General features: G+C 39.1%; 1 protein-coding gene across 4 annotated transcripts in view; it reads left to right on the plus strand.

Moving 5' to 3' along the window:
- The window catches only part of STK38L (serine/threonine kinase 38 like), an 88,917-nt gene that overhangs the window by 41,073 nt on the left and 24,260 nt on the right, over positions 1-23,584 (plus strand). For all 4 annotated transcript variants that reach the window (XM_026502217.4, XM_057318774.1, XM_057318773.1 and 1 more), the window contains exons 2-3: positions 19,343-19,487; positions 22,947-22,998. In XM_026502217.4, coding sequence (XP_026358002.1) covers positions 19,354-19,487; positions 22,947-22,998 — 186 coding nt within the window. In that variant the 5' untranslated portion in view covers positions 19,343-19,353. The remainder of the gene's footprint in view (positions 1-19,342; positions 19,488-22,946; positions 22,999-23,584) is intronic.

Genomic DNA, 23,584 nt, shown 5'->3' on the forward strand with positions numbered 1-23,584 from the left:
AAAGAACACACAGACACACAACTAAATAAAATTCAGAAAACAGTGCATGTACAAAATGAAAAATTCAACAAAAGTTTTTTGATGCAAACTATTAAAAAAAAAAACCAGAAATCCTAGAGCTGAAGTATATAATGAACTCAAGAATTCAATGGAGAGCTTCAACAACAGATTTGACAAAGTAGAAAAAAGAATTAGTGAATTGAAAGATAGGTTATTTGAAATTATCCAGTCAGAGGGGAAAAAAATGAAGAGTGAGGAAAATCTACAGACTTATAAGACACAATTAAGAGATGCAAATATGTATTATAAATATGTATATTGTTATGAACACCCAGAAGAGAAAGGGATAGACATTAAAGCAAGAATGGCAGGGGTGGCTGGTTGGCTCAGTCGGTTAAGTCTCCGACTCTTGGTTTCAGCTCAGGTCATGATCTCAGGGTTGTGAGATCAAGCCCCATGTTGCACTCCATGCTCAGCACAGAGTCTGGTTGTCCCTCTTCCTCTGCTCTTCCCCCTGCTCGCTGTCTCTCTCTTTCTCAAATAAATAAAATAAAATCTTAAAAGAAAAAAATGAAGCAGGAATGGCAGAAAACTGTCCAAACTTGGGGACAGAAATGGACATCCAGATTTAGGAGATGCAGTGAATCTCAAATAGGTTGAACTAAAAAAGGACTATACCAAGACACATTATAAATTGTTAGAAGTCAAATAAAAAAGATAATTTTGAAAGCAACAAAAGAAAAACAACTTGTTTATACAAGGGTGCCCTCATAAGACTATAAGTGATTTCTTAAAAGAAACTTTGCAGTCCAGGAGTGAATTAGATGATATATTCAAAATATTGAAAGAAAAAAACCTGTCAACCAAGAATGCTATATGCCCTAAGGCTGTCCTTTACAAATGAAGTAGAGATAAAGACTTTCCGAATCAACAGAAGCTTTGCTCCTAGACCTAACTTACAGGAAATGTTAAAGTTGTGTTCTTCAAGTAGAAATAAAAGGATGCTAATTAACATCATAAAACCATATGAATGTGTAAAACTCACTGGTCACGTTCTTTTTTTTTTTTTTTTCTTTTTAAAGATTATTTATTTATTATTTAACAGAGCAGGGAGAGCTGCGGGCAGAGGGAGAGGGAGAAACAGGCTTCCCACTGAGCAGGGAGTCTGAGGCGGGACTCGGTCCTAGGACCTTGGGATCATGACCTGATCTGAAGGCAGATGCTTAACCAGCTGAGCCTCCCAGGTGCCTGCACTGGTCACATTCTTTTTTTTTTTTTTTTTAAAGATTTTATTTATTTATTCGACAGAGATAGAGACAGCCAGCGAGGGAGGGAACACAAGCAGGGGGAGTGGGAGAGGAAGAAGCAGGCTCATAGCGGAAGAGCCTGATGTGGGGCTCGATCCCATAATGCCGGGATCACGCCCTGAGCTGAAGGCAGATGCTTAACCGCTGTGCCACCCAGGCACCCCTGGTCTGGTCACATTGTTAAATATTGTAATGGTGGCACATAATTCACAACATAATTCACAACTCTAGTTTAAAAATAAGCATCTTGAAAATAAGCATAACTACAATAACTTATTATTGAATACACAATATCAAAGAGATGTAAATTAAAACACCAATAACCTAAAATGTGAGGGGTAGAAAAGTCAAAATATAAAGTTTCTGTCAGCTATTGAAGTTAAGTTGTTATTAGCTTAAAATAGGATGTAAACTAATGATATACTATATGTTGGCTAATTCAGCATAATAAAAAAAATAGGATGAGATGTAAATTAAAATACCAATAACCTAAAATGTGAGGGGTAGAGAAGTCAAAGTATAAAGTTTCTGTCAGCTATTTAAGTTGTTATTAGCTTAAACTAGGATGTAAACTAGTGGTATACTACTATATCTTGGCTAATTGAACATAATAATAAAAAAATTGGATGTTATCAATATAAACCTCATGATAACCACAAAAAACCTATAGTACAAACACAAAAGATTACCATAAAGTAGTCAAAGCAAACTGCCAAAAAAAAGAAAAAGTCATCATTCATAAAACAAGGTAGCAAAAGAGGAGGCAAAGAACAAAGGATATATAAAACAGAACACAACACAATGGCAATATTAAGTCCTTACCTGTCATTAATCACCTTAAACGTAAATGGATTAAATTCTCCAATCAAAAGACACAGAATGACCGAATGGATTAAAAAACAAGATCCAATGATGTGCTGTCTACAAGAGACTCATTTGAGCTTTAAGGAAACACATAGACCAAGAGTGAAGGATTGGAAAAAGTTATGTCAAGTGTATGGTAATCAAAAGGAAGCAGGGAGTCCTATCTCGGAGGAGTTAAGATGGCGGAGGAGTAGGGGACCCCTTTTTCAGCCGGTCCCCTGAGTCGAGCTGGATAGGTACCAGACCAGCCTAAATAACCACGGAATCAGCCTGAGACGCAGGATGATGCATCTGGATCTCTACAAATGAACATCTCCAGCGCTGAGTATTGAGGTACGAAGAGGGGAGCTGTAAACCGTGCACGGATATCGGAAGATAAACGGAAGGGGGAGGGAGCCGCCGCGTTTGGGCTCCGGGAAGTGGCAGCCACCTGCACGGGGGAGCGGGCGGACTCACAGAGGGCACCCGCGAGAGAGCGGACTGAGACCGGTGAGCTGTGAACGCGCACCACCAGGCATCTCCCGGAACACCGGAATCCCGGTGTGCTCACGGGATCCAGACTGAGACCGGGAACTCCTGGAGTGCGCGCGGGGCGGCTGGCGGCTGGTGGGCCACCTGCACGGGGGAGCGGGCGGACTCGCGGTCGGCACCCGCGAAACAGCAGACTGAGACCCTGAACCGGGTGCGCGCGCCACCAGGCTTCTCACGAAACTCCGGAATCGAGGTGTGCTCACCGGGCATAGACTGAGACCGGGAGACCCGGGAGCCTGCGGGGCGGCCGGTGGCTGGCAGCATTAGAAACACAAAGGACAGAGACGCGCCGGCCGGTGGCTGGCGGCATTAGAAACACAAAGGACAGAGACGCGCCGGCCCTGGAAGTGAGGGCAGGGACGCCGGGTGTGGGGCGCACATCCCGGGACGCTGCAGGGTTGAGCAGCACCAACAGTAATAGAGTTAAAGTGGCCAGAGCATCAGTGGGGAACGGGCCGCAATCCCTCTGTTCTGCGACAATGCAGCCTCTGCTGCTCTGACCCTCAGAAGAGGCATAGCCGGCCGCCAGGGAAAGCCGCCAGAGAACAAAAGCCTGGAAATACCGGCTCAGAGAGTGCCCATCCCCATCCTCCCTCGCAGGGGACATGGAGACTCTAACCAAACAGGGTTGCCTGAGTATCGGCGCGGCAGGCCCCTCCCCCAGAACACAGAAGGCAGGCTGAAAAATCAAGAAGCCCACAACCCAGGCGCCTGGGTGGCACAGTCATTGAGCGCCTGTCTCCGGCTTAGGGCGTGATCCCAGCGTTCCGGAAAGGAGTCCCTCATCGGGCTCCTCCGCTGGGAGCCTGCTTCTTCCTCTCTCACTCCCCTGCTTCTGTTTCGTTCTTGCTGACTGTATGTCTCCCTCTCTCAGATAAGTAAATAAATAAAATCTTTAAAGAAGAAGCCCACATCTCTAAGATCCCTATAAAACAAGGGGCACGGCCTGGGACCCAGTCAATAATTTTGGGCTCTGGAAACCCCGCAACCTCTCTTCATCAGAATGACAAGAAGGAGAAGCCCCCCCCCAGCAAAGAAAAGACAGTGAGTCAGTGGCCTCTGCCACAGAAGTAACGGATATGGATGTAACCAAATTATCAGAAATGGAATTCAGAGTAACAATGGTCAAGATAATGAGTAGACTTGAGAAAAGTATTCAGGAAAATATTACTGAGAATATAGAATCCCTAAGGGCAGAAATGAGAGCGAATTTGACAGAAATTAAAAATTCTATGAGCCAAATGCAGGCAAAACTAGAGGCTCTGACGGCCAGGGTCACGGAAGCGGAGGAAAGGGTTAGTGAATTGGAGGATGGGTTAATAGAGGAAAAAATAAAAATAGAAGATGGTCTTAAAAAAATCCATGCCCACGAATGTTGGCTACGGGAGATTACTGACTCAATGAAACGATCCAATGTTAGAATCATCGGCATCCCTGAGGGGGTGGAGAAAAACAGAGGCCTAGAAGAGATATTTGAACAAATTGTAGCTGAAAACTTCCCTAATCTAGCAAGGGAAACAAAAATTCGTGTCCAAGAGGCAGAGAGGACCCCTCCCAAGCTCAACCATGACAGACCTACACCACGTCACGTCATAGTACAATTCGCAAATATGAGATCCAAGGATACAGTATTGAAAGCGGCCAGGGCAAAGAAATTTCTCACGTACCAAGGCAAAGGCATCAGAATTACGTCAGACCTGTCTACACAGACCTGGAATGAGAGAAAGGGTTGGGGGAGCATTTTTAAAGCTCTTTCAGAGAAAAACATGCAGCCAAGGATCCTTTATCCAGCAAGGCTGTCATTCAGAATTGATGGAGAAATAAAGACATTTCAGAATCGACAGTCACTAGCCAATTTCGTAACCACGAAACCAGCCCTACAGGAGGTATTACAGGGGGTTCTATAAAAGTAAAAAGGCCCCAAGAGTGATATAAAACAGAAAGTCACAGCCAATACAAACAAAGACTTTACTGACAACATGGCAGAATTAAAAGCATATCTCTCAGTACTCAGCCTGAACATTAATGGTTTAAATTCTTGCTTTAAACGCCACAGGGTTGCAGATTGGATAAAAAGAAATGACCCATCCATTTGCTGTCTACAAGAGACTCATTTCGAACCCAAAGATGCATTCAGACTGAGAGTAAGGGGATGGAGTACCATCTTTCACGCAAATGGACCTCAAAAGAAAGCTGGGGTAGCAATTCTCATATCAGATAAATTGGATTTTAAACTACAGACTATAGTTAGAGATGCAGAAGGGCACTATATTATTCTTAAAGGAAGTATTCAACAAGTGGATATGACAATTATAAATATATATGCCCCCAACAGGGGAGCAGCAAGATACACAAGCCAACTCTTAACCAGAATAAAGAGACATATAGATAAAAATACATTAATAGTAGGGGACCTCAACACTCCACTCTCAGAAATAGACAGAACACCCTGGCAAAAACTAAGCAAAGAATCAAAGGCTTTGAATGCCATACTCGACGAGTTGGACCTCTTAGATATATATAGAACACTACACCCCAGAACCAAAGAATACTCATTCTATTCTAATGCCCATGGAACATTTTCAAGAATAGACCATGTTCTGGGACACAAAACAGGTCTCAGCCGATACCAAAAGATTGAAATTATCCCCTGCATATTTTCAGACCACAACGCTCTGAAATTGGAACTCAACCACAAGGAAAAATTTGGAAGAAACTCAAACACTTGGAGACTAAGAACCATCCTGCTCAGGAATGACTCGATAAACCAGGAAATCAAAAATCAAATTAAACAATTTATGGAGACCAATGAGAATGAAAATACAACAGTCCAAAACCTATGGGATACTGCAAAGGCAGTCCTAAGGGGGAAATACATAGCCATCCAAGCCTCACTCAAAAGAATAGAAACATCTAAAATGCAGTTTTTATATTCTCACCTCAAGAAGCTGGAACAGCAACAGAGGGACAGGCCTAATCCACGCACAAGGAAGCAGTTGACCAAAATTAAAGCTGAAATCAATCAAGCAGAAACCAGAAGTACAGTAGAGCAGATCAACAGGACTAGAAGCTGGTTCTTGGAGAGAATCAATAAAATTGACAGACCACTGGCAAGACTTATCCAAAAGAAAAGAGAAAAGACCCAGATTATTAAAATTATGAATGAAAAAGGAGAGGTCACGACGAACACCATTGAAATTGGAAGGATTATTAGAAATTTTTATCAACAGCTATATGCCAATAAACTAAGCAATCTGGAAGAGATGGAATCCTTCCTGGAAACCTATAAACTACCAAGATTGAAACAGGAAGAAATTGATTTCTTAAACAGGCCAATTAATTATGAAGAAATTGAGTCAGTGATAAACAACCTTCCAAATAACAAAACTCCAGGCCCGGACGGTTTTCCTGGGGAATTCTACCAAACATTCAAAGAAGAAATAATACCTATTCTCCTAAAGCTATTTCAAAAAATAGAAACAGAAGGAAAGCTACCAAACTCATTCTATGAGGCCAATATTACCTTGATCCCCAAACCAGGCAAAGACCCCCTCAAAAAGGAGAATTACAGACCGATTTCCCTAATGAATATGGACGCCAAAATCCTCAACAAGATACTTGCTAATAGAATCCAACAGTTCATTAAAAGGATTATCCACCACGATCAAGTGGGATTCATACCTGGGATGCAAGCGTGGTTCAATATTCGCAAATCAATCAGCGTGATACATCATATCAACAAGAAAAGACTCAAGAACCATATGATCCTCTCAATCGATGCCGAAAAAGCATTTGACAAAATACAGCATCGTTTCCTGATTAAAACCCTTCAGAGTGTAGGAATAGAAGGTACATTTCTCAATCTCATAAAAGCCATCTATGAAAAGCCTACTGCAAATATTATTCTCAATGGGGAAAAGCTGGAAGCCTTTCCCTTAAGATCAGGAACACGACAAGGATGCCCACTCTCGCCACTATTATTCAACATAGTACTAGAAGTCCTTGCAACAGCAATCAGACAACAAAAAGGGATCAAAGGTATTCAAATCGGCAAAGAAGAAGTCAAAATGTCTCTCTTCGCAGACGACATGATACTCTATATGGAAAACCCAAAAGAAGCCACTCCCAAACTATTAGAAGTTATAGAGCAATTCAGTAACGTGGCGGGATACAAAATCAATGCTCAGAAATCAGTTGCATTTCTGTACACGAATAACGAGAACGAAGAAAGAGAAATCAGGGAATCCATCCCATTTACAATAGCACCAAAAACCATACGTTACCTTGGAATTAACTTAACCAGAGACGTAAAGGACCTTTATTCTAGAAACTATAAATCACTCTTAAAAGACATTGAGGAAGACATAAAAAGATGGAAAGATATTCCATGCTCATGGATCGGAAGAATTAACATAGTTAAAATGTCCATGCTACCCAGAGCAATCTACACTTTCAATGCTATCCCGATCAAAATACCGAGAACGTTTTTCAAAGAACTGGAACAAATAGTCCTTAAATTTGTATGGAACCAGAAAAGGCCCCGAATCTCCAAGGAACTGTTGAAAAGGAAAAACAAAGCTGGGGGCATCACAATGCCGGATTTCGAGCTGTACTACAAAGCTGTGATCACAAAGACAGCATGGTACTGGCACAAAAACAGACACATAGACCAATGGAACAGAATAGAGAGCCCAGAAATGGACCCTCAGCTCTTTGGGCAACTAATATTTGATAAAGCAGGAAAAAACATCCGGTGGGAAAAAGACAGTCTCTTCAATAAATGGTGCTGGGAAAATTGGACAGCTACATGCAAAAGAATGAAACTTGACCACTATCTCACACCATACACAAAAATAAACTCCAAATGGATGAAAGACCTCGATGTGAGACAGGAATCCATCAAAATTCTAGAGGAGAACATAGGCAGCAACCTCTACGACATCGGCCAAAGCAACCTTTTTCATGACACATCCCCAAAGGCAAGAGAAACAAAAGATAAAATGAATTTATGGGACTTCATCAAGATTAAAAGTTTCTGCACATCCAAGGAAACAGTCAGAAAAACTAAGAGGCAGCCCACGGAATGGGAGAATATATTTGCAAATGACACTACAGATAAAGGACTGGTATCCAAGATCTACAAAGAACTTCTCAAACTCAATACACGAGAAACAAATAAACAAATCAAAAAATGGGCAGAAGATATGAACAGACACTTTTCCAATGAAGACATACAAATGGCTAACAGGCACATGAAAAAATGTTCAAAATCATTAGCCATCAAGGAAATTCAAATCAAAACCACACTGAGATACCACCTTACGCCAGTTAGAATGGCAAAAATAGACAAGGCAAGAAACAACAATTGTTGGAGAGGATGTGGAGAAAGGGGATCCCTCCTACATTGTTGGTGGGAATGCAAGTTGGTACAGCCACTCTGGAAAACCGTGTGGAGGTCCCTTAAAAAGTTAAAAATTGAGCTACCCTATGATCCAGCCATTGCACTACTGGGTGTTTACCCCAAAGATACAGACGTAGTGAAGAGAAGGGCCATATGCACCCCAATGTTCATAGCAGCAATGTCCACAATAGCTAAATCGTGGAAGGAGCCGAGATGCCCTGCAACAGATGACTGGATTAAGAAATTGTGGTCCATATATACAATGGAATATTACTCAGCAATCAGAAAGAATGAGTTCTCAACATTTGCTACAACATGGACGGCACTGGAGGAGATAATGCTTAGTGAAATAAGTCAAGCAGAGAAAGACAACTATCATATGATTTCTCTCATCTATGGAACATAAGAACTAGAATGATCAGTAGGGGAAGAAAGGGATAAAGAAAGGGGGGGTAATCAGAAGGGGGAATGAAACATGAGAGACTATGGACTATGAGAAACAAACTGAGGGCTACAGAGGGGAGGGGGGTGGGGGAATGGGATAGACCGGTGATGGGTAGTAAGGAGGGCACATATCGCATGGTGCACTGGGTGTTATACACAACTAATGAATCATCGAGCCTTACATCGAAAACCGGGGATGTACTGTATGGTGACTAACATAATATAATAAAAAATCATTATTAAAATAAAAAAAAAAACACAAAAGAAAGCAAGGGTAGCTAAACTTAAATCAGATGAAATAGACTAAGCTAAAAATGGTAAGAAGAGACAGAGACGGTCATTATGTAATGATAAAGGGGTTAAGTAAGAATATATAACAACTGTAAATAATTATGCACCTGACATCAGAGCACCTAATCTATAACACAAATACTAATAGAACTAAAGGGAAATAAACAGCTATGCAATAATTCTTGGGGACTTTAATGCCCCCTCTCAATAATGGATAGATCATTCAGGCAGAGAATCAATGAGCAAATAGCAGATACAAATAACACTAGACCATATGGACCTAACAGACAAAAACAAAACATGCCATCCAACAGGCCACAACACAAGTCTTAACAAATTCAAGAAGGCAGGAATTATATCAAGTATTTTTCTGACCACAATAGTGTGAAACTAGAAATCAATAATAGGAGGAAAGCTGGAAAATTCACAAATACATGAAAATTAAACAACACACTCCTGGACAACCAATGGGTCAAAGTAGAAATCAAAAGAAAAAAATTTAATATGAAACAAGTGAAAATGGAAACCCAACATACCAAAACTTATGGGATGCAGCAAAGACAGCTTAAGAGTTTATAGTAAATTTGTGGTGATAAATGCATGCATTAAGAAAAAAGAAAGATCTCAAATATCATAACTTTATTCCTCAAGGAACTACAAAAAGGAGAGTAAACTAAGCCCAAAGTTAGCTGAAGGAGGGAATTAATGAAGACCTGAGCAGAAATAAGTAGAGATGAGGAAAACAATAGAAAAGTGTAACAAAACTTTTGGTTGGTTTTTTGAAAAGGTAAACAAAAGTGAGAATCCTTTAGCTAGACTAACCAAGAAAAAAAGAGAGGATTCAAATAAAATTAGAAATGAAAGAGAAAATATTACAGCTGATCCTGTAGAAATGCAAAGGATCAAAAGAGACTACAGTGATGAATGAAACACCAACAAATTGGATAGCCTTAGAAGAAATAAATGAACTCCTGCAAACATGCGATCCACCAAGACCAAATCCTGAAGAAACAGAAAATCTGACCAGACCAATAATGAGTAAGGAGATTGAATCAGTAATCAAAAATCTCCCAGCAAAGGAAAGCTCAGGACAGAGGTTAATATATATAAGGAAACCATGTAACTCAATAGCAAGAAGAGTAAATAATTTGATTAAAAATGGACAAAGACTTGAATAAACATTTTTTTCCGAAGAAGATATTCAGATGGCCAACAGGTAAATTAAAAGGCGACTAGTATCACTAATCACCAGAGAAATGCAAATGAAAACCACAGTGAGGTATTACTTCACACCTGTTAGAAAAGGTATTATCAAGAGATAGCAAGTGTTGGTGAGGATGTGGAAAAATAGGAACTCTTATACAATGTTGTTGGAAATATAAATTGGTATGGAGGCTTCCCCCCAAATTAAAAATAGAACTACCCTATTTTCCAGTAATTCCATTTCTGGGTATCTGTCCAAATGAAATGAAATCATTGTCTCGAAGAGATAGCTGCACCCCTGTGTTCATTGTAGCATTATTCATGATAGGCAAGACATGAAAGCAACCCAAGTGTCTACTGATGGATGAATGAATAAAAAAAATGTGGTATTTTGATACAATAGAATATCATAGCCATAAAAAAGGATAGCCTGCCATTTGTGACAACATGCCTGGACCTCGAGGGCATTATGCTAAGTGAAATAAATCAGACAGAAAAAGACAAATACTGTATGATCTCACTTGTATGAGGAATCTAAAAAAAAAATTGAATCCCTAGAAATAGCAGTTTGATTGGTGGTTGCCATGGACCTGGGGGTAAGGGCAGTTGGAGGAGGAATGGGTAGAGGTGGCCAAAGTGTAGAAAATTTCAATTATAAATTCTGGTGATGTAAATCAGAGAGGGAGACAAACCATGAGAGACTCTGGACTCCAGGAAACAAACAGAAGGGAGGAGGGTGGGGGAATGGGGTAACTGGGTGATGGGTATTAAGGAGGGCATGAGTGGTGATGAGCACTGGGTGTTATACACAACTAATGAATCTTTGAACACTACATCAAAACCGAATAATGTACTATATGTTGGCTAATTGAACATAATAAAAAAAATTCTGGCGATGTACTGTGCAGCGTGGTAACTATAGTTAAAAATACTTATTGTATATTTGAAAGTTGCTAAGAGAGTAAATCTTAAAAATTCTCACCACACACAAAAAGACTGTAACTATACAAAGTAATGGATAACTAACTTTATTGTGGTAATCATGATGTGTGTATATATTGTATGTATCAAATCATTACTTGTTATATCTTAACATCACACAATGTTATATGTCAGTTACATCTCAATAAAGCTGGGAAAAAACCACACACACAAACACAGATGGTGTATGAGAAAGTTATCTCATGATAGCCTGGACCAAGAGGGTTTCCCCCTAAATTATGGCTATTTTCACATAGAGAACATATGTATTATTTTAAAGTTTCCATGTCTTTGATTTACTTGGGAAAATTGAACATTTTCTAGATGTTAGCTATTTTTATTTACATATTGTCAATCAGTATTATTTATCTATTTATTAGGGTCCTTATTTTCCCTTTACAACTTTAATGTTTAAAAAGCTGCATTATAAGCTTTTCATACATTTTAAGAAATGAATTTGTTATTTTTAACATATGCTTTTATACTTTCGAAATATACTTTTAATATACATTGTTATTTTGCAGTTTTTCTCCAAAATGCTTTTAATCTTGTTTGATATCTGTATATGTAGCACTTTTTTATTGTGATTTCTTTTTAATACAGTTCTTGTCAATTCAAAGATCAGATAGTTACTCATCTATATTTTCTTCTAATTTTCTTGAAGTTTATTTTTTCTTTTTACTTTATTTCCCCTTTTCTTTCCTTTTTTTTTTTCTTTAGTTTCTGTGTTCATCCTTTTGAACCATTTGAAATTTATTTTGTCCCTTGGAGTGGAATGAACATCTATCTGGCTTACTTAAATAGATAACCAGTTATTCCAGCACCATTAATTGAATATGCCACAATCTATGTTTAGATTTCCTCATAAAAAGGCTAACTTTTTTTTTATCAATGTATTCTTAGGTATTTTATGAATGTTGTTCTTCATTCCTTTCTCCTTGCTACTTTTGGAACAGGATTATTTTTCCATTTCTAAATGTAAATCTTTAAAACTCACATTTTAACTGAGTCTGGTGACATAACTCAGACAAAATCAGACTTGAACTTATTTTTCTTTCCTACCAACTTAGCTCTTCTTATAATTCCTATTCTTATTAATGATATCACCACTTACCCACTCATCCCAATCTGAAACCCAGAGGTAATTATGGATTTCAGTCTTTGCAGCTGAATATCTGAGCCCCTCTTTTAATCTTTTCTGCTACTATCTTAAATTAGGCCCTCATTTTTTTTATATTAAACCAAAGATTGTGATTTCAGATGCTTACCAGAAGCAGTCAGGTAATAAAATGTGTGAAGGATGCTGGGCAGAAGGGAGTAGAAAGTTGGTAGACTTGAGCAGGATGTCCTGTATTGCAAGGGGGCTGCTGCTTCTCTGTTCCAGGCAGGAATGTGGGCTCATATTTGACCAAGCTGATTTTGTAAGAGTACCAGAAATCTGAATTCTTATGTGAAATCTTCTAATTTCTAAGTCACAGTACAAGCTAAACAAAATGTGACTGCAGGCCACAAGTTTGTAACCCCGTGACTATTTATTATTGCGTTCCCTTAACCTGATTTACAGTCCTTCAATCTAATCTAACCCAGCCTTTTCTCCATCCTCCCTGTACTAGCGTACTCTATCTGAAGTGCCAGTCAGATAGGATTTTAGGGGTGGTTATGTAACCGAACTAAGACGAGTTAGCTCCTTGGTGACTTACTGATAAAAACTGTATCAGGTGGAGTTGTCATACAGAGTCCACTTTATTTGCAGCAAATAAGGAGATCACGGGGAGTAACTTCCAAAACTGTGATTCCCCAAGCAAGAGTGAATGGGTTCCTTTTATTTAGGGTTAGGATGAATTATTTAGAAAGGGGATCCTTGTCATCATGTGTAGAGGCAGGCATAGGGTCACACGTGTGCCTCAAGGAGACATGTCTATACATACACTGTATGTCACGTTAATGAGGCTTGTGCTCCTCATTAGCAAGAATTTTGCATGATAATGAGGTGTAGAGGTCACTGTGGGTCACTCCATGGTCCATCCATGCAGGTGTGAGTAGGTGGGTAAGCTCAAACTGCTGTGGGTGATCTGGACCCCTTCCCCATGGCAATTGTTTCAGCTTGAGGGATAATTTTGGTTTCCATCATGGGATGCTATGCCCATTGGGTCTTTTGCCTGAGCTGAGAGATAAGCTGGAAAGAAGAACTTAAGAAAAATGTGGGACACAAGGTAGGTAGGTACATGCAGGTGGGCAGTTAAAGGTCAGGTCTTAGGGTCTTGCTGGTGACAGGAGGATTAACTGCATTCAAAGCTGTACCATTCTTAGGAGAGTTCTTGATAAGTGCTGAGGAAATGTTATTTGTTGGCTGTTACTTTTCACTTCATTAAAAGTCCTGAATGACTCCCATTATGCTTAGTATATTTTAACATGGCAGAAAGGTATTTTATCATGACTCCCACCTGTCCTTCACCTTCATCTTCTGCTATTTCTGTGCATCGGACTCCTCCCCACCCACCCCAAGATTCAGTTCAAGTATCTTCTAAAACCCTTGGAGAGCTAATTTCTCCCTTCTTTGCATCCCCATAAGATTGTGAACTCCCTAAGGCAGGGACTATATTTTATCCTTCTTAGTATTCTCAGGAATGTGTGCAGTGCTGGCACATAGTATAAATCTGCAATAAATGTTAGCTAGAAATAATACAACCAGTAAGAGTGAGTGCTGGAACCTGAGCCTTCACCAGACTGAATTTCTTACTCTTCTGAATGTACTGCCCAGAGGAAAGAAACTGGCTGCTCTATTCTTAGGGACCCAGCGCATGCAGTATCCAATCTGAGGACCTATTGTAGCTTAGGGCATTATGGTTGTAACTAAATGCTTTTAGGAAAGTTTTTATACTCCAAGGCAGTACAGTAGCATTAAGGATACTTGTTCCCGTGATATGTAGTATGTGGAAACTAAGGTGAAATCTCCAGTTAAGTAGTGTGTTTTGCCAGTCAGGTAAAGCATTTCTGTTTTCCTACTTTAGAAGTTTGGTGGTAAATGATTGGAGACACCACATCTATTTATAGGTAGCTTGAGTGCCAGATTTGTTATCTCCTTTCCCCAGGCTTGATAAACGAAAGAATGTTGGACTTAACTATTGGTAGCGTCTCCATTAATGAATAGAGGAGTCTGGAGAAAACACGTGAACAGGAAATTCAAGGGCACCTAGTGTTGTTTTTATCAGTCCAGGAATTCTAGACTTGCAAATTGTATCCTGTTCTTTTTCTGACTAAAGAAAGGGCTTCAGTAAAAGACAAAGGACAGTGTTAAATGCATTAGAGGAATACATTTGCAATATAATAAGTGCCAGTCATCTAGATCCTTCTTTGTAATAATTTGGACACTTCTGTTCTTGGTTTTGTTTAATTTGAAAATTTTAAAGCCTATTTGTGTCTGGTTAGAAGGAAATTGTTTTTTCTTGTTTTTAAAGCTAATTTCAAAAGGATAGCATTTAATCCAAGACTAAGGGAAGGATTTGGGCTTTTTCTGCAATTATATCTCTCAAGTAGGATTTTTTTCTGAAGTTAACACTGAATGATTCTGTAGTTTTTAATCCAAAGGAAACTATTACATATGAAACATATAATTTCAACCAAATTAAATTTGAGTTCTGTTACTGTCATTTACTGAATGCCTACTGTGTGCTCAGCACTTTGCGAGGTGTAATACTTTCATTACAAAGACAATACAAAGATGAATAGGTTTTGCTCTGATTTGGTTTTTAAACACAGTATACATACTTGCAGGTATGTATATGTAAGTAAGAGTCGAAAGAATTAATCATGATTAGATGATATAGTGTCTGGAAATTGTTTTTCTTTTTTTTTTTTTTTTTAAGATTTTATTTATTTATGTGACAGAGAGACAGCCAGCAAGAGGGAACACAAGCAGGGGGAGTGGGAGAGGAAGAAGCAGGCTCCCAGTGGAGGAGCCCGATGTGGGGCTCGATCCCGGAACGCCAGGATCACGCCCTGAGCCGAAGGCAGACGCTTAATGACTGCACTACCCAGGCGCCCCATGGAAATTGTTTTTCTTTATTCAACATCCCCCTTTGGATTTTGGAGTTAAACTCATTACATCTTCTTATGATGAGAGAAACCTGATCTTATGTTTATCCCTCTTTTATAAAGACGTCTTACATTTTTATCTAAACAACTTACATTTGGTTCTTACATTTTTATCTAAACCAATTTTATATTTCTCTGTACTGTTGATGCACACAATTACTGATGTTTAGAATTATTTTGAATTCCCTAGCAATTTTTTTATGTTTCACAGAAATGTTCCCCAAAGTTTTGCTCAGTAGTAATTCTGCCCATATCTAGCCCCTCAATTTTGCTTCATTCTGGCCCAGTGAGCAGGAGAGCTTAATGCTGGCCATCTCCAGCTACTTTAAAGTACCTTGGGCAAGATAGTGATCTGTCTTTTATTTATTTATTTTTAAGAATCTCCCTTAGTCTGATGCCATTAAACATTTAAATTGAATAACGGTTCTCTTTGTTTTGATGCTGTCCTCACCAAGCAATCTTCGGATCCTAATTAAAGCTTTACATCTATCTAGCTTGCCTAGCCTGCAAGGTTTGAATACATTTGCCAGAAGATGCAAGTCTTTGTTCCTTGTTGCTCAATTTCTTATTGTGTAAATCAGTAAATTGCTATTATGTCATGCATATCAGTCCCTTGTGAACTCTGTTAGGCTAAAGTAGCTTCCAGAATTTGATTGCTCTGGGTCTCTGGAAGCTGAAGGCCAGAGCTTGCTCTCTGAGGTCCGTTGGCAGCCAGTCAGCTGCCTTCCAAGGCCAGACCCTGAGTTCATCACACATCTTTCTTTCTGGCTTCTACAAACATTACTTAGGTGTTATTTCTTTGCGCTTTTATTAGGAGGCACCACAGAAGATTTTGGTTGGTTGTTTTTCACCATTCACTTTTTGAAAGGAACATATAGGCCTTGGACAGCCGTAGTTGGGTCTTGGCCTTTTTTCCTCCTAGGAACTGGCAAACCAATTTGAAAATTCCTTATCAGGTCCAGATCTTCTGGACAAATGAGAGAACATTATGAAATCGCTGGATATTGCTCTGTGTTGGAGTTTCCAAATTTTTCCCCTCCTCCAAAGGTTGAAAAAAAAGTTACAGGCACTTCTTTACTTGTGTTGGATGAGAATTATCCATGAACTTAAATTTCATATGCCTAAAGGAAGCTCCTTAGAATACTACCTGCAAATTTTATTTCTCTCCCCCTTTTGAGGATTTAGGGTGCATATTAGCATATTAAAGATGCTGAGAAGTCTTGAAAATAGATACTTGTTTAATTTGGTTTAATATGGATTTCCTAAATTTATTTGAATTCCTCAACTTCTAGTCCATCTTCTTCGGCCTTCCCTCTGTCGTCAAATCCCAATTAAGTGGGATTTAGGATGTCTGCTGTATACCCTGCCTATTCCACTTTTTCTTCTTTGACTTTTCTACATCTGATCCTGAAACACAGAACGTGAATCCAGTGATTCTGAGGTTTCTAAAGATGGTGTGACAGCATTGCCTTAGATGGTATTCTAAGAAGAGCAACTCAGTACTCAAAAATCATTTGCCTGTGATAATTCTTGAGTTCCATTTGTTTTTATTTTTTATTGTTTTTTAAAAATAATATTATGTTAAAGCATTTATAGCACATTAAAAAATTAAATAGGTGCCTCAAATAATGTCTTTTTTTTTTTTTTTTTTAAGATTTTATTTATTCATTCGACAGAGATAGAGACAGCCAGCGAGAGAGGGAACACAAGCAGGGGGAGTGGGAGAGGAAGAAGCAGGCTCATACCAGAGGAGCCTGATGTGGGGCTCGATCCCATAACGCCGGGATCACGCCCTGAGCCGAAGGCAGACGCTTAACCGCTGTGCCACCCAGGCGCCCCTCAAATAATGTCTTACATTTGTATAAGCCATTGTGGCTTTGCTGAGTATCATCTTAGATGGCCTTAGACTATGCCTGTGAACCAGGCAGAGCAAATATTATAAAACCCCTTTTGAGTTCAGAGTATTCCAGTCACTCAAATAAGACCTCACAATCATTAGCAGCAGGGCGTGGATTAGATCTCGAAATTTTTGACTCCTAGATTCAGTAATTTCTTTTCTTATAGTTGCATATTAGCCAACCTTTATAGAGTACTTCATTTTTTGCCAGTTCTTCCAACTCTTCCTTCACCCCCCATTCGACAGGTTGACTCATTCATTAAGGACCACTATGTCAGATACAGTGCTATTGTAGTGAATACTCAAAAATGAATGGGGAAAAATTCTTGCCCAGAGGTGCTCCTAGTTTAGTGGGAGAGACAAATGAGTGCTAAATACCAGTATCTGAGATATATTGGTACAGGTGCTAAGTAACACACATGAAGAAATACCAAATGTTAGGCCTCTTCCTGTAGGGAATGTTAGAGAAGTCGTCACAGTAAGACTTGAGCTAAACTGGGTCTTAAAAGTCAGAAGTGATTGGGGATAGGTCAGGCAAGGGTTTGGAGGCAGGAAAGAGCTGAGTATATTGGGAGAAGAGGGGGTGGGAGGGCAGTGGAGAAGGCTAGACAGTCAAGTTGGAGACAGCACCTGGAGTTGGATCCTGCCTCCACAGCACACCAGCCTTGTGACTTTTCTAAGCTTCAGTTCCTTACTTCGCAGGGTTGTTGTGAGGAGGAAATGCACTCGTGCATAGGAAGGGCCACTCTCTTAAATCCTCTGGGGAAAAAAGGGAGAAATCAGTGAAGAAAATATCATAGGATTCCTAATAGGCACAACCGTTCAGTGTCTGTGAGTTGCCTTTGTTTATCGTGCTAAGCTAATTTGATATGCTATAGGCAGTGAGGAGCCGTGAATGATTTTAAACAAGTGACATGATCAACTTCTAGTTCTAAAAACCTTTAGAGTAGTCAGCAGAGGAACAAGCTTGTGAGGCTAAAATAATAGATTCGTATTTAGACATAATGACTTTGAGGCTTATACAGTACATTGAGGTATAAAGCCAGTAAGAGGGCAGTGGAACTGGGAATTTGCCAGAGTTAAATTGTATACTTTCAACCTTGATGTTGAAGAACAAGAAAGTTCTTTTGGTTCATTCCATTATCCCTGGAGTTTACTGCAGTTCAGGTCCATACGCAGGGGTCTCTCTCTTCACGTAATTAGGGAGAGGTGGGTGTTGGGGAGCGGGTGTCAAGTTTGGGGAATGCTTTCCGGCTAATGGTGTAATGTTGGATGCTCGCTGTTGGCAATCTAGATCTGCTCTACGTCTGTTATGATGTCTGTCCAGTCAAGCAAAAACCTCTTTACCGCATGAAACCATTCCAGTGCTTTTTGGTGCTGATGTAGACTGTAGGGGACAAGTCTCTTAGGGTCAGTGTCACTAGTAGCAGCCACCACAGTTCAGTCTGTCCCCCCAACCCTTCCACAAAGCAGCCATTTTGCTGCATTCCTTGTCCTACTGTCCAAATTATCTTCTTCACACCAGTACTTCATTTGGCTGGCCCAGTGGTTTTTCAGAGATGACACTTGAATGGCTTTAAGTAGACACACATTGCCCAGTGAAGGTCCCAAAACATCCCTACTGTCACCTGGCTTGATTCATTTGTACTTTCTGCCTGATACCTACGGGCATTTGAGTGTCACTTGAAAATGAAGTGGACTTCACAGTCTGGAGAAGTACACCGGACCTTGTTACAGCACTTTCTGAAAGGACAAAGAATTCAGAATGAAATAGGGCCACAGGAGCTTCATCCAAAGGGGCTTGTTTTTAAAAGTGGTTTACCCGTAAAGCCTGTATGTGTAAGAATTGCTTCAGACTGATGTTTGTGTGCGGATTTGATACACTGCTTTGGGTTTCCTAGAATTTACGTGGCAGAAGCTACTTGCTACTATTTAACTGGACTGCATTAACTCTAGGAGACTTAACGTTTAGTGCAGGCATATATATTAACAAAATCTTGTGGATTTTGTTTAGTGATCAATAAAACAAGAGCAAAATAGATCGAACCTCTTGTTTTGAATGCTTGTTGACTACAACCTTTTGTATAAAATGTGTCCATGTTGTGTGTGGACTGGTGCTTCTTGACTCTGGTGGTGCCAACACAAAAATAATTTCTACTGCTTCCTCTTTCTTTACTAGCATTGTGTTATTTATAATGTGAAAGACTTGGATGTCATAACTGTTAGCATAGAATTTTGCTTAGCAGAAATTAAACCATCTCCAGAGTTTATTATGAAGGATAGAAAGTGTTTTTCTACTGAACAATTTGTATTTATATGTTGTTTCAGTTTCGGTTACTATGGCAATGACGGCAGGGACTACAAACACCTTTCCTATGAGCAACCATACCCGGGAAAGAGTGACTGTGGCCAAGCTCACGTTGGAGAATTTTTACAGCAACCTAATTTTACAGCATGAAGAGAGAGAAACCAGGTACAGTAAAGGCTGGTCAGAATTTTCTGTTTGGTTTAATAAGCCATTAGGTTGCAAGTGGGGTGTAAACGTGTTGTCCATTAATAATATAAATATCGTGGATCCCTGTATGCTGTTTTTAGGTTTCCTGAACTGACAGTATCTCGAGTTATTTTCGCAGAGTGGTTTCTTGTCCTGTGTACCCATATACTTAAATCACATGTCAATGAGTATCTTCAATAAAACATTTCTAACCACAAAATTATGATATATCTTTATACTTCATGAATAATTAATATTATTAATTATCCAAAAACATATGTAGAGTGTAAGTGGAGGTGGAAGAATAAAAACATGAATGACATGTTATTTTGTCTTTAGAAAACTCTAGTAAGGGAGACAAGGCCCATAAATATTACATGAAAGAGTGAAAAGCATCCCTAAGAGAAGGGCAAAGAAGGGAGAGATTGCTTTTGACTAAAGTAACTGGGAGGGTGTCATAAATGGTGGTGGCATTTATCATGGCTCTCAAGGAAGAGTATTAATTATACATGCATTAATGGGAGAAGAAGGAGATAAAAGAGCAGGAGACAGAAGAAATCGCCTTTGGTGCTGGGTCAAGCAAGAGCCAGTTCAGCTTGAGCTGGATTTCAGCATTTCCAGGGAGCCTTAGATGTTTTGTTAATGTAGCTCTTCTCATGGGAGTTGAAAGGCTTGAAGATTTTTGAACAGAACCGGTGATCACTGGTGTTTCTCTAGAAAAGTACTTTAGATATGATGTACAGAATGGATTGTGGGTGGAGAGATAAGAAACAGGAAAGGCTAGTGATGTAGTCCAGGCACATAGAAAGGAGGCTTGAATTAGGATCGTGACAACAGCAGTAGAATAGAACTTAGGAGCAAGAAAGATTGACAAAAGTGGCGCCTAGTTAGGTATGAAATGTTGGACAGTTCTAACTACAGATCAGCCAAGCTGAGCAGAGAATTGAACTAGAAAATAAAACTTAAGTAATTATTCAGAAGTCAACCTGGAGACACAGAGTCGGCCAATATGAAGGAGAGTTAAGAAATATGGAAAATAGTGAGGAGAGCTAACATCTTTAACCAAAGTTCCTAAAGGAAGAGAGGAAAGAGGCTGGAGTGGAAGCAGATTAAACTAAATTCACCATCAGCAAAACTTCCAGAAGATTCAATTTAAGCTAAAGGAAAGCAATCACAAACAGATCTAAATGTAAATATGTGGATAAATTTCAACACAAATGGCATAAAAACAACAATAATGATAATGTCTTGTACATTTTTTAAAGTAGAATTAAAATATTTTCCAGCGGTGGACTATCAGTCAGGAGGGAAGCAAGTATAATTAAAGTGTTCCTAGCAATCTTTGTATCTCCGTGATAGAGGTACAACCTACAGAGGGGTAAGGATTGATTCATTTCGGACTAATAGAGTTTATAACTTCCAAACTAGTAGAAGGGAAACAATGGAATGAGGAAAAATCCTGGTTCAAAATAAGGCAAGGGAAAAAGAAAAACTAAAACACCAAAAAGTCGACACAAATAGAAACTACACAATCAGTTAGAAATGAATCCAAACATATGAGTAATTTTACTAATTGTAAATACAATGAAAGTCTCTGGAAATCATCCAATCACCAAGGGAGAGTGAAGTAGAAGAGAATCAGGGAAAGAAAGACTGCTTTTTCAGGAGGCAGACACTGAAGTTATGCATCAGAATTTTGAAGGCTCGTTGTCTTTTCTTGATGAAGTCTTTCAGTAATTCAATTTTACCCTCCATTTCCAAACAAAGGAAAGTAAGAATGAAAGTATCTGCTGTTATTTCAAGACGAAAAAAAAAAGGGCAGTCATGGCTTGGTGCTGTGGAAGTGATATTAAATAGTCAGCTCATATTTTCTAAAAGCTTATACTTTAGGACTACATGTGATGAATTTTTAAGGCTTAACTAATTGTATAAATACATAAGCCAAATAAAGCACCAATCAGAACAAAATGTCAGGGCATTCAGGAGGAACAGTATTTTTTTTTTCAGGTACAAGAGAAGCCACGGGTCTTCCCATTTAGATAAGGTGGAAACGGATGAAGGTTACTGCCTCTCTCTCCAGAGTAAGGGATGATTTCATGAAGTTAGTCTTGGCAAGCAGTGAAGAAGGGAGGCAGTAGAGATTTGACGGAAGAATGAAGTTGCTTGTACACTGATGGGCCCTCGCAGATTAGGGGTTCTCCTCCACTGTGGATTCCGTCTGCAGAGGAGAAAACTCAGAATCATTCAACAAGCAGCTCTGCAGGGCGCAGAGCGGCATGACGGCAAGCACAGAGCTCACTCCGTTTTAAGGGTTGGGCTTCGGAAAATAGTGTGTAAATAACAGATAAAAATCAGCGTGGTAAGCACCAAGGTGTCTCTCACAAATGTTGAGGAAGTCGGCAGAGGACATGTCATTAGGTGTCATTGCCGTTGGGGTGCTGATTTATGAACAGCCTTTAGATATTTTTGTTGTGAATTTTCCATAAGAATAATGGGTTAGGAAAGAGCTTACCTTTAGACATATTATCATAAGTGACAAATGCTTAAGAAATGTATATGGTGATTTCAATCCTCAACCCTTCTATTCCCGTGGGGTTAAATCCTGGAAAGTTCGTTTTATTCTACCATACTCCAGAACTAATTAGGAAGAGCTCTCTCAGGTTTATCTTTAGGAAAAACCAATATGATAGAAATAAAATGATGACTATTCAGTTGGAAATGAGTTCAAAATTTGTATCACAGCCATCTCTGTAGTTACCAGTTACTTTATCCACCCACCCCTCTCTCCTCCCCATCCCCCCACAGTGCTTAGCTTAACTAACTTCGGTGGTATCATTTAAAAATGATGAATAACTGGACTTGGCTATACCTAGAAAAGCAAATGTTCTGGTGGTTAATGTTTTGTTTTGTTTTGTTTTATGTACAGTTTTCAAAGAATTAGAATAAAATACACTCAATTGCATTGAAAATTTTTTTTTGACTGATTAGGAAATCAAGCTTAGACTTTAAATGAAGGACTTCCACAAGCTCATTTAGCTAATAAGGATTAGAATCAGGATTCAAACAGGGATCTCCACCTTAAATATTTATACTTTCAGTCACTATAGTTACTTTTATATACTTCTAATGTAAACACTGATAAATGTTAATGATTTTGGTTGTTTGAATATTAGACAACAGATTTTCCGTATTAGAACATTAGTCACCTTTGTAATCATTGATTTAAGCAGCATTAGAAGCACATTTTTCATTTGGCCAATATGATAAAGTGAAATCTGGGTTGGGTTTATATTTTGAGAAAGAAAACTACCAACTTAAAGGATTTTTTTTTTTAGCATAACAAACTGAAGTGGTAAACTCAAATAAATAAGTGAACATTTCTTAAATGGGAATAGTTAGGAATGTATTTAAAATTTAAATTATTTTTTCTTTGAAAAGGCAGAAGAAATTAGAAGTGGCCATGGAAGAGGAAGGATTAGCAGATGAAGAGGTAATGTTAGCTGTAATTACTGTGACTGTATTAATGATACTATGTACTTGGAAGTTACTGAGAGTGGATCTTAAATGTCTCACTATAAAAAAAAATTACTTATATGAGGCGATGAATGTTAACCAGCCTTATTGTCGTAATCATTTCATGATATGTATGTGCATCAAAACATCACCCTGTAGACCTTAAACTTGCAGTGTTGTATGTATGTCAGTTATATCCCAAGAAAGTTAGTGGGGTTGGGGGGGGGGCTAATTTCTGTATAATGGCAACCCCAGTGACTTTTTCATTTATTGATATCAGATGATTTTATAACTTAGGTAATGTGGATTTCATCATTTGGATATGGGCTTCTTACTTTGTTCCTATGATGGAGATCTTTAAAAGGAGGCAGCTTTTTATTGTTTTAATTCCAAGAACATAGATTTAGTGAACAGGGTCTACAGTAGCCTAAGTGCATGGAAGAAGGAAAGTGCGCTCCAAGAAGAATCAGTGAATCACCAAATCTTCTCACATTTTTTCCTGAATATTTCTTAAAACCATCCAGTTCTCTAGTCCAGTGCCTCTCCCCTCCTTTAAACTACTG

Source organism: Ursus arctos, unplaced genomic scaffold, assembly GCF_023065955.2.
Source record: "Ursus arctos isolate Adak ecotype North America unplaced genomic scaffold, UrsArc2.0 scaffold_26, whole genome shotgun sequence".
Taxonomy (NCBI): domain Eukaryota; kingdom Metazoa; phylum Chordata; class Mammalia; order Carnivora; family Ursidae; genus Ursus; species Ursus arctos.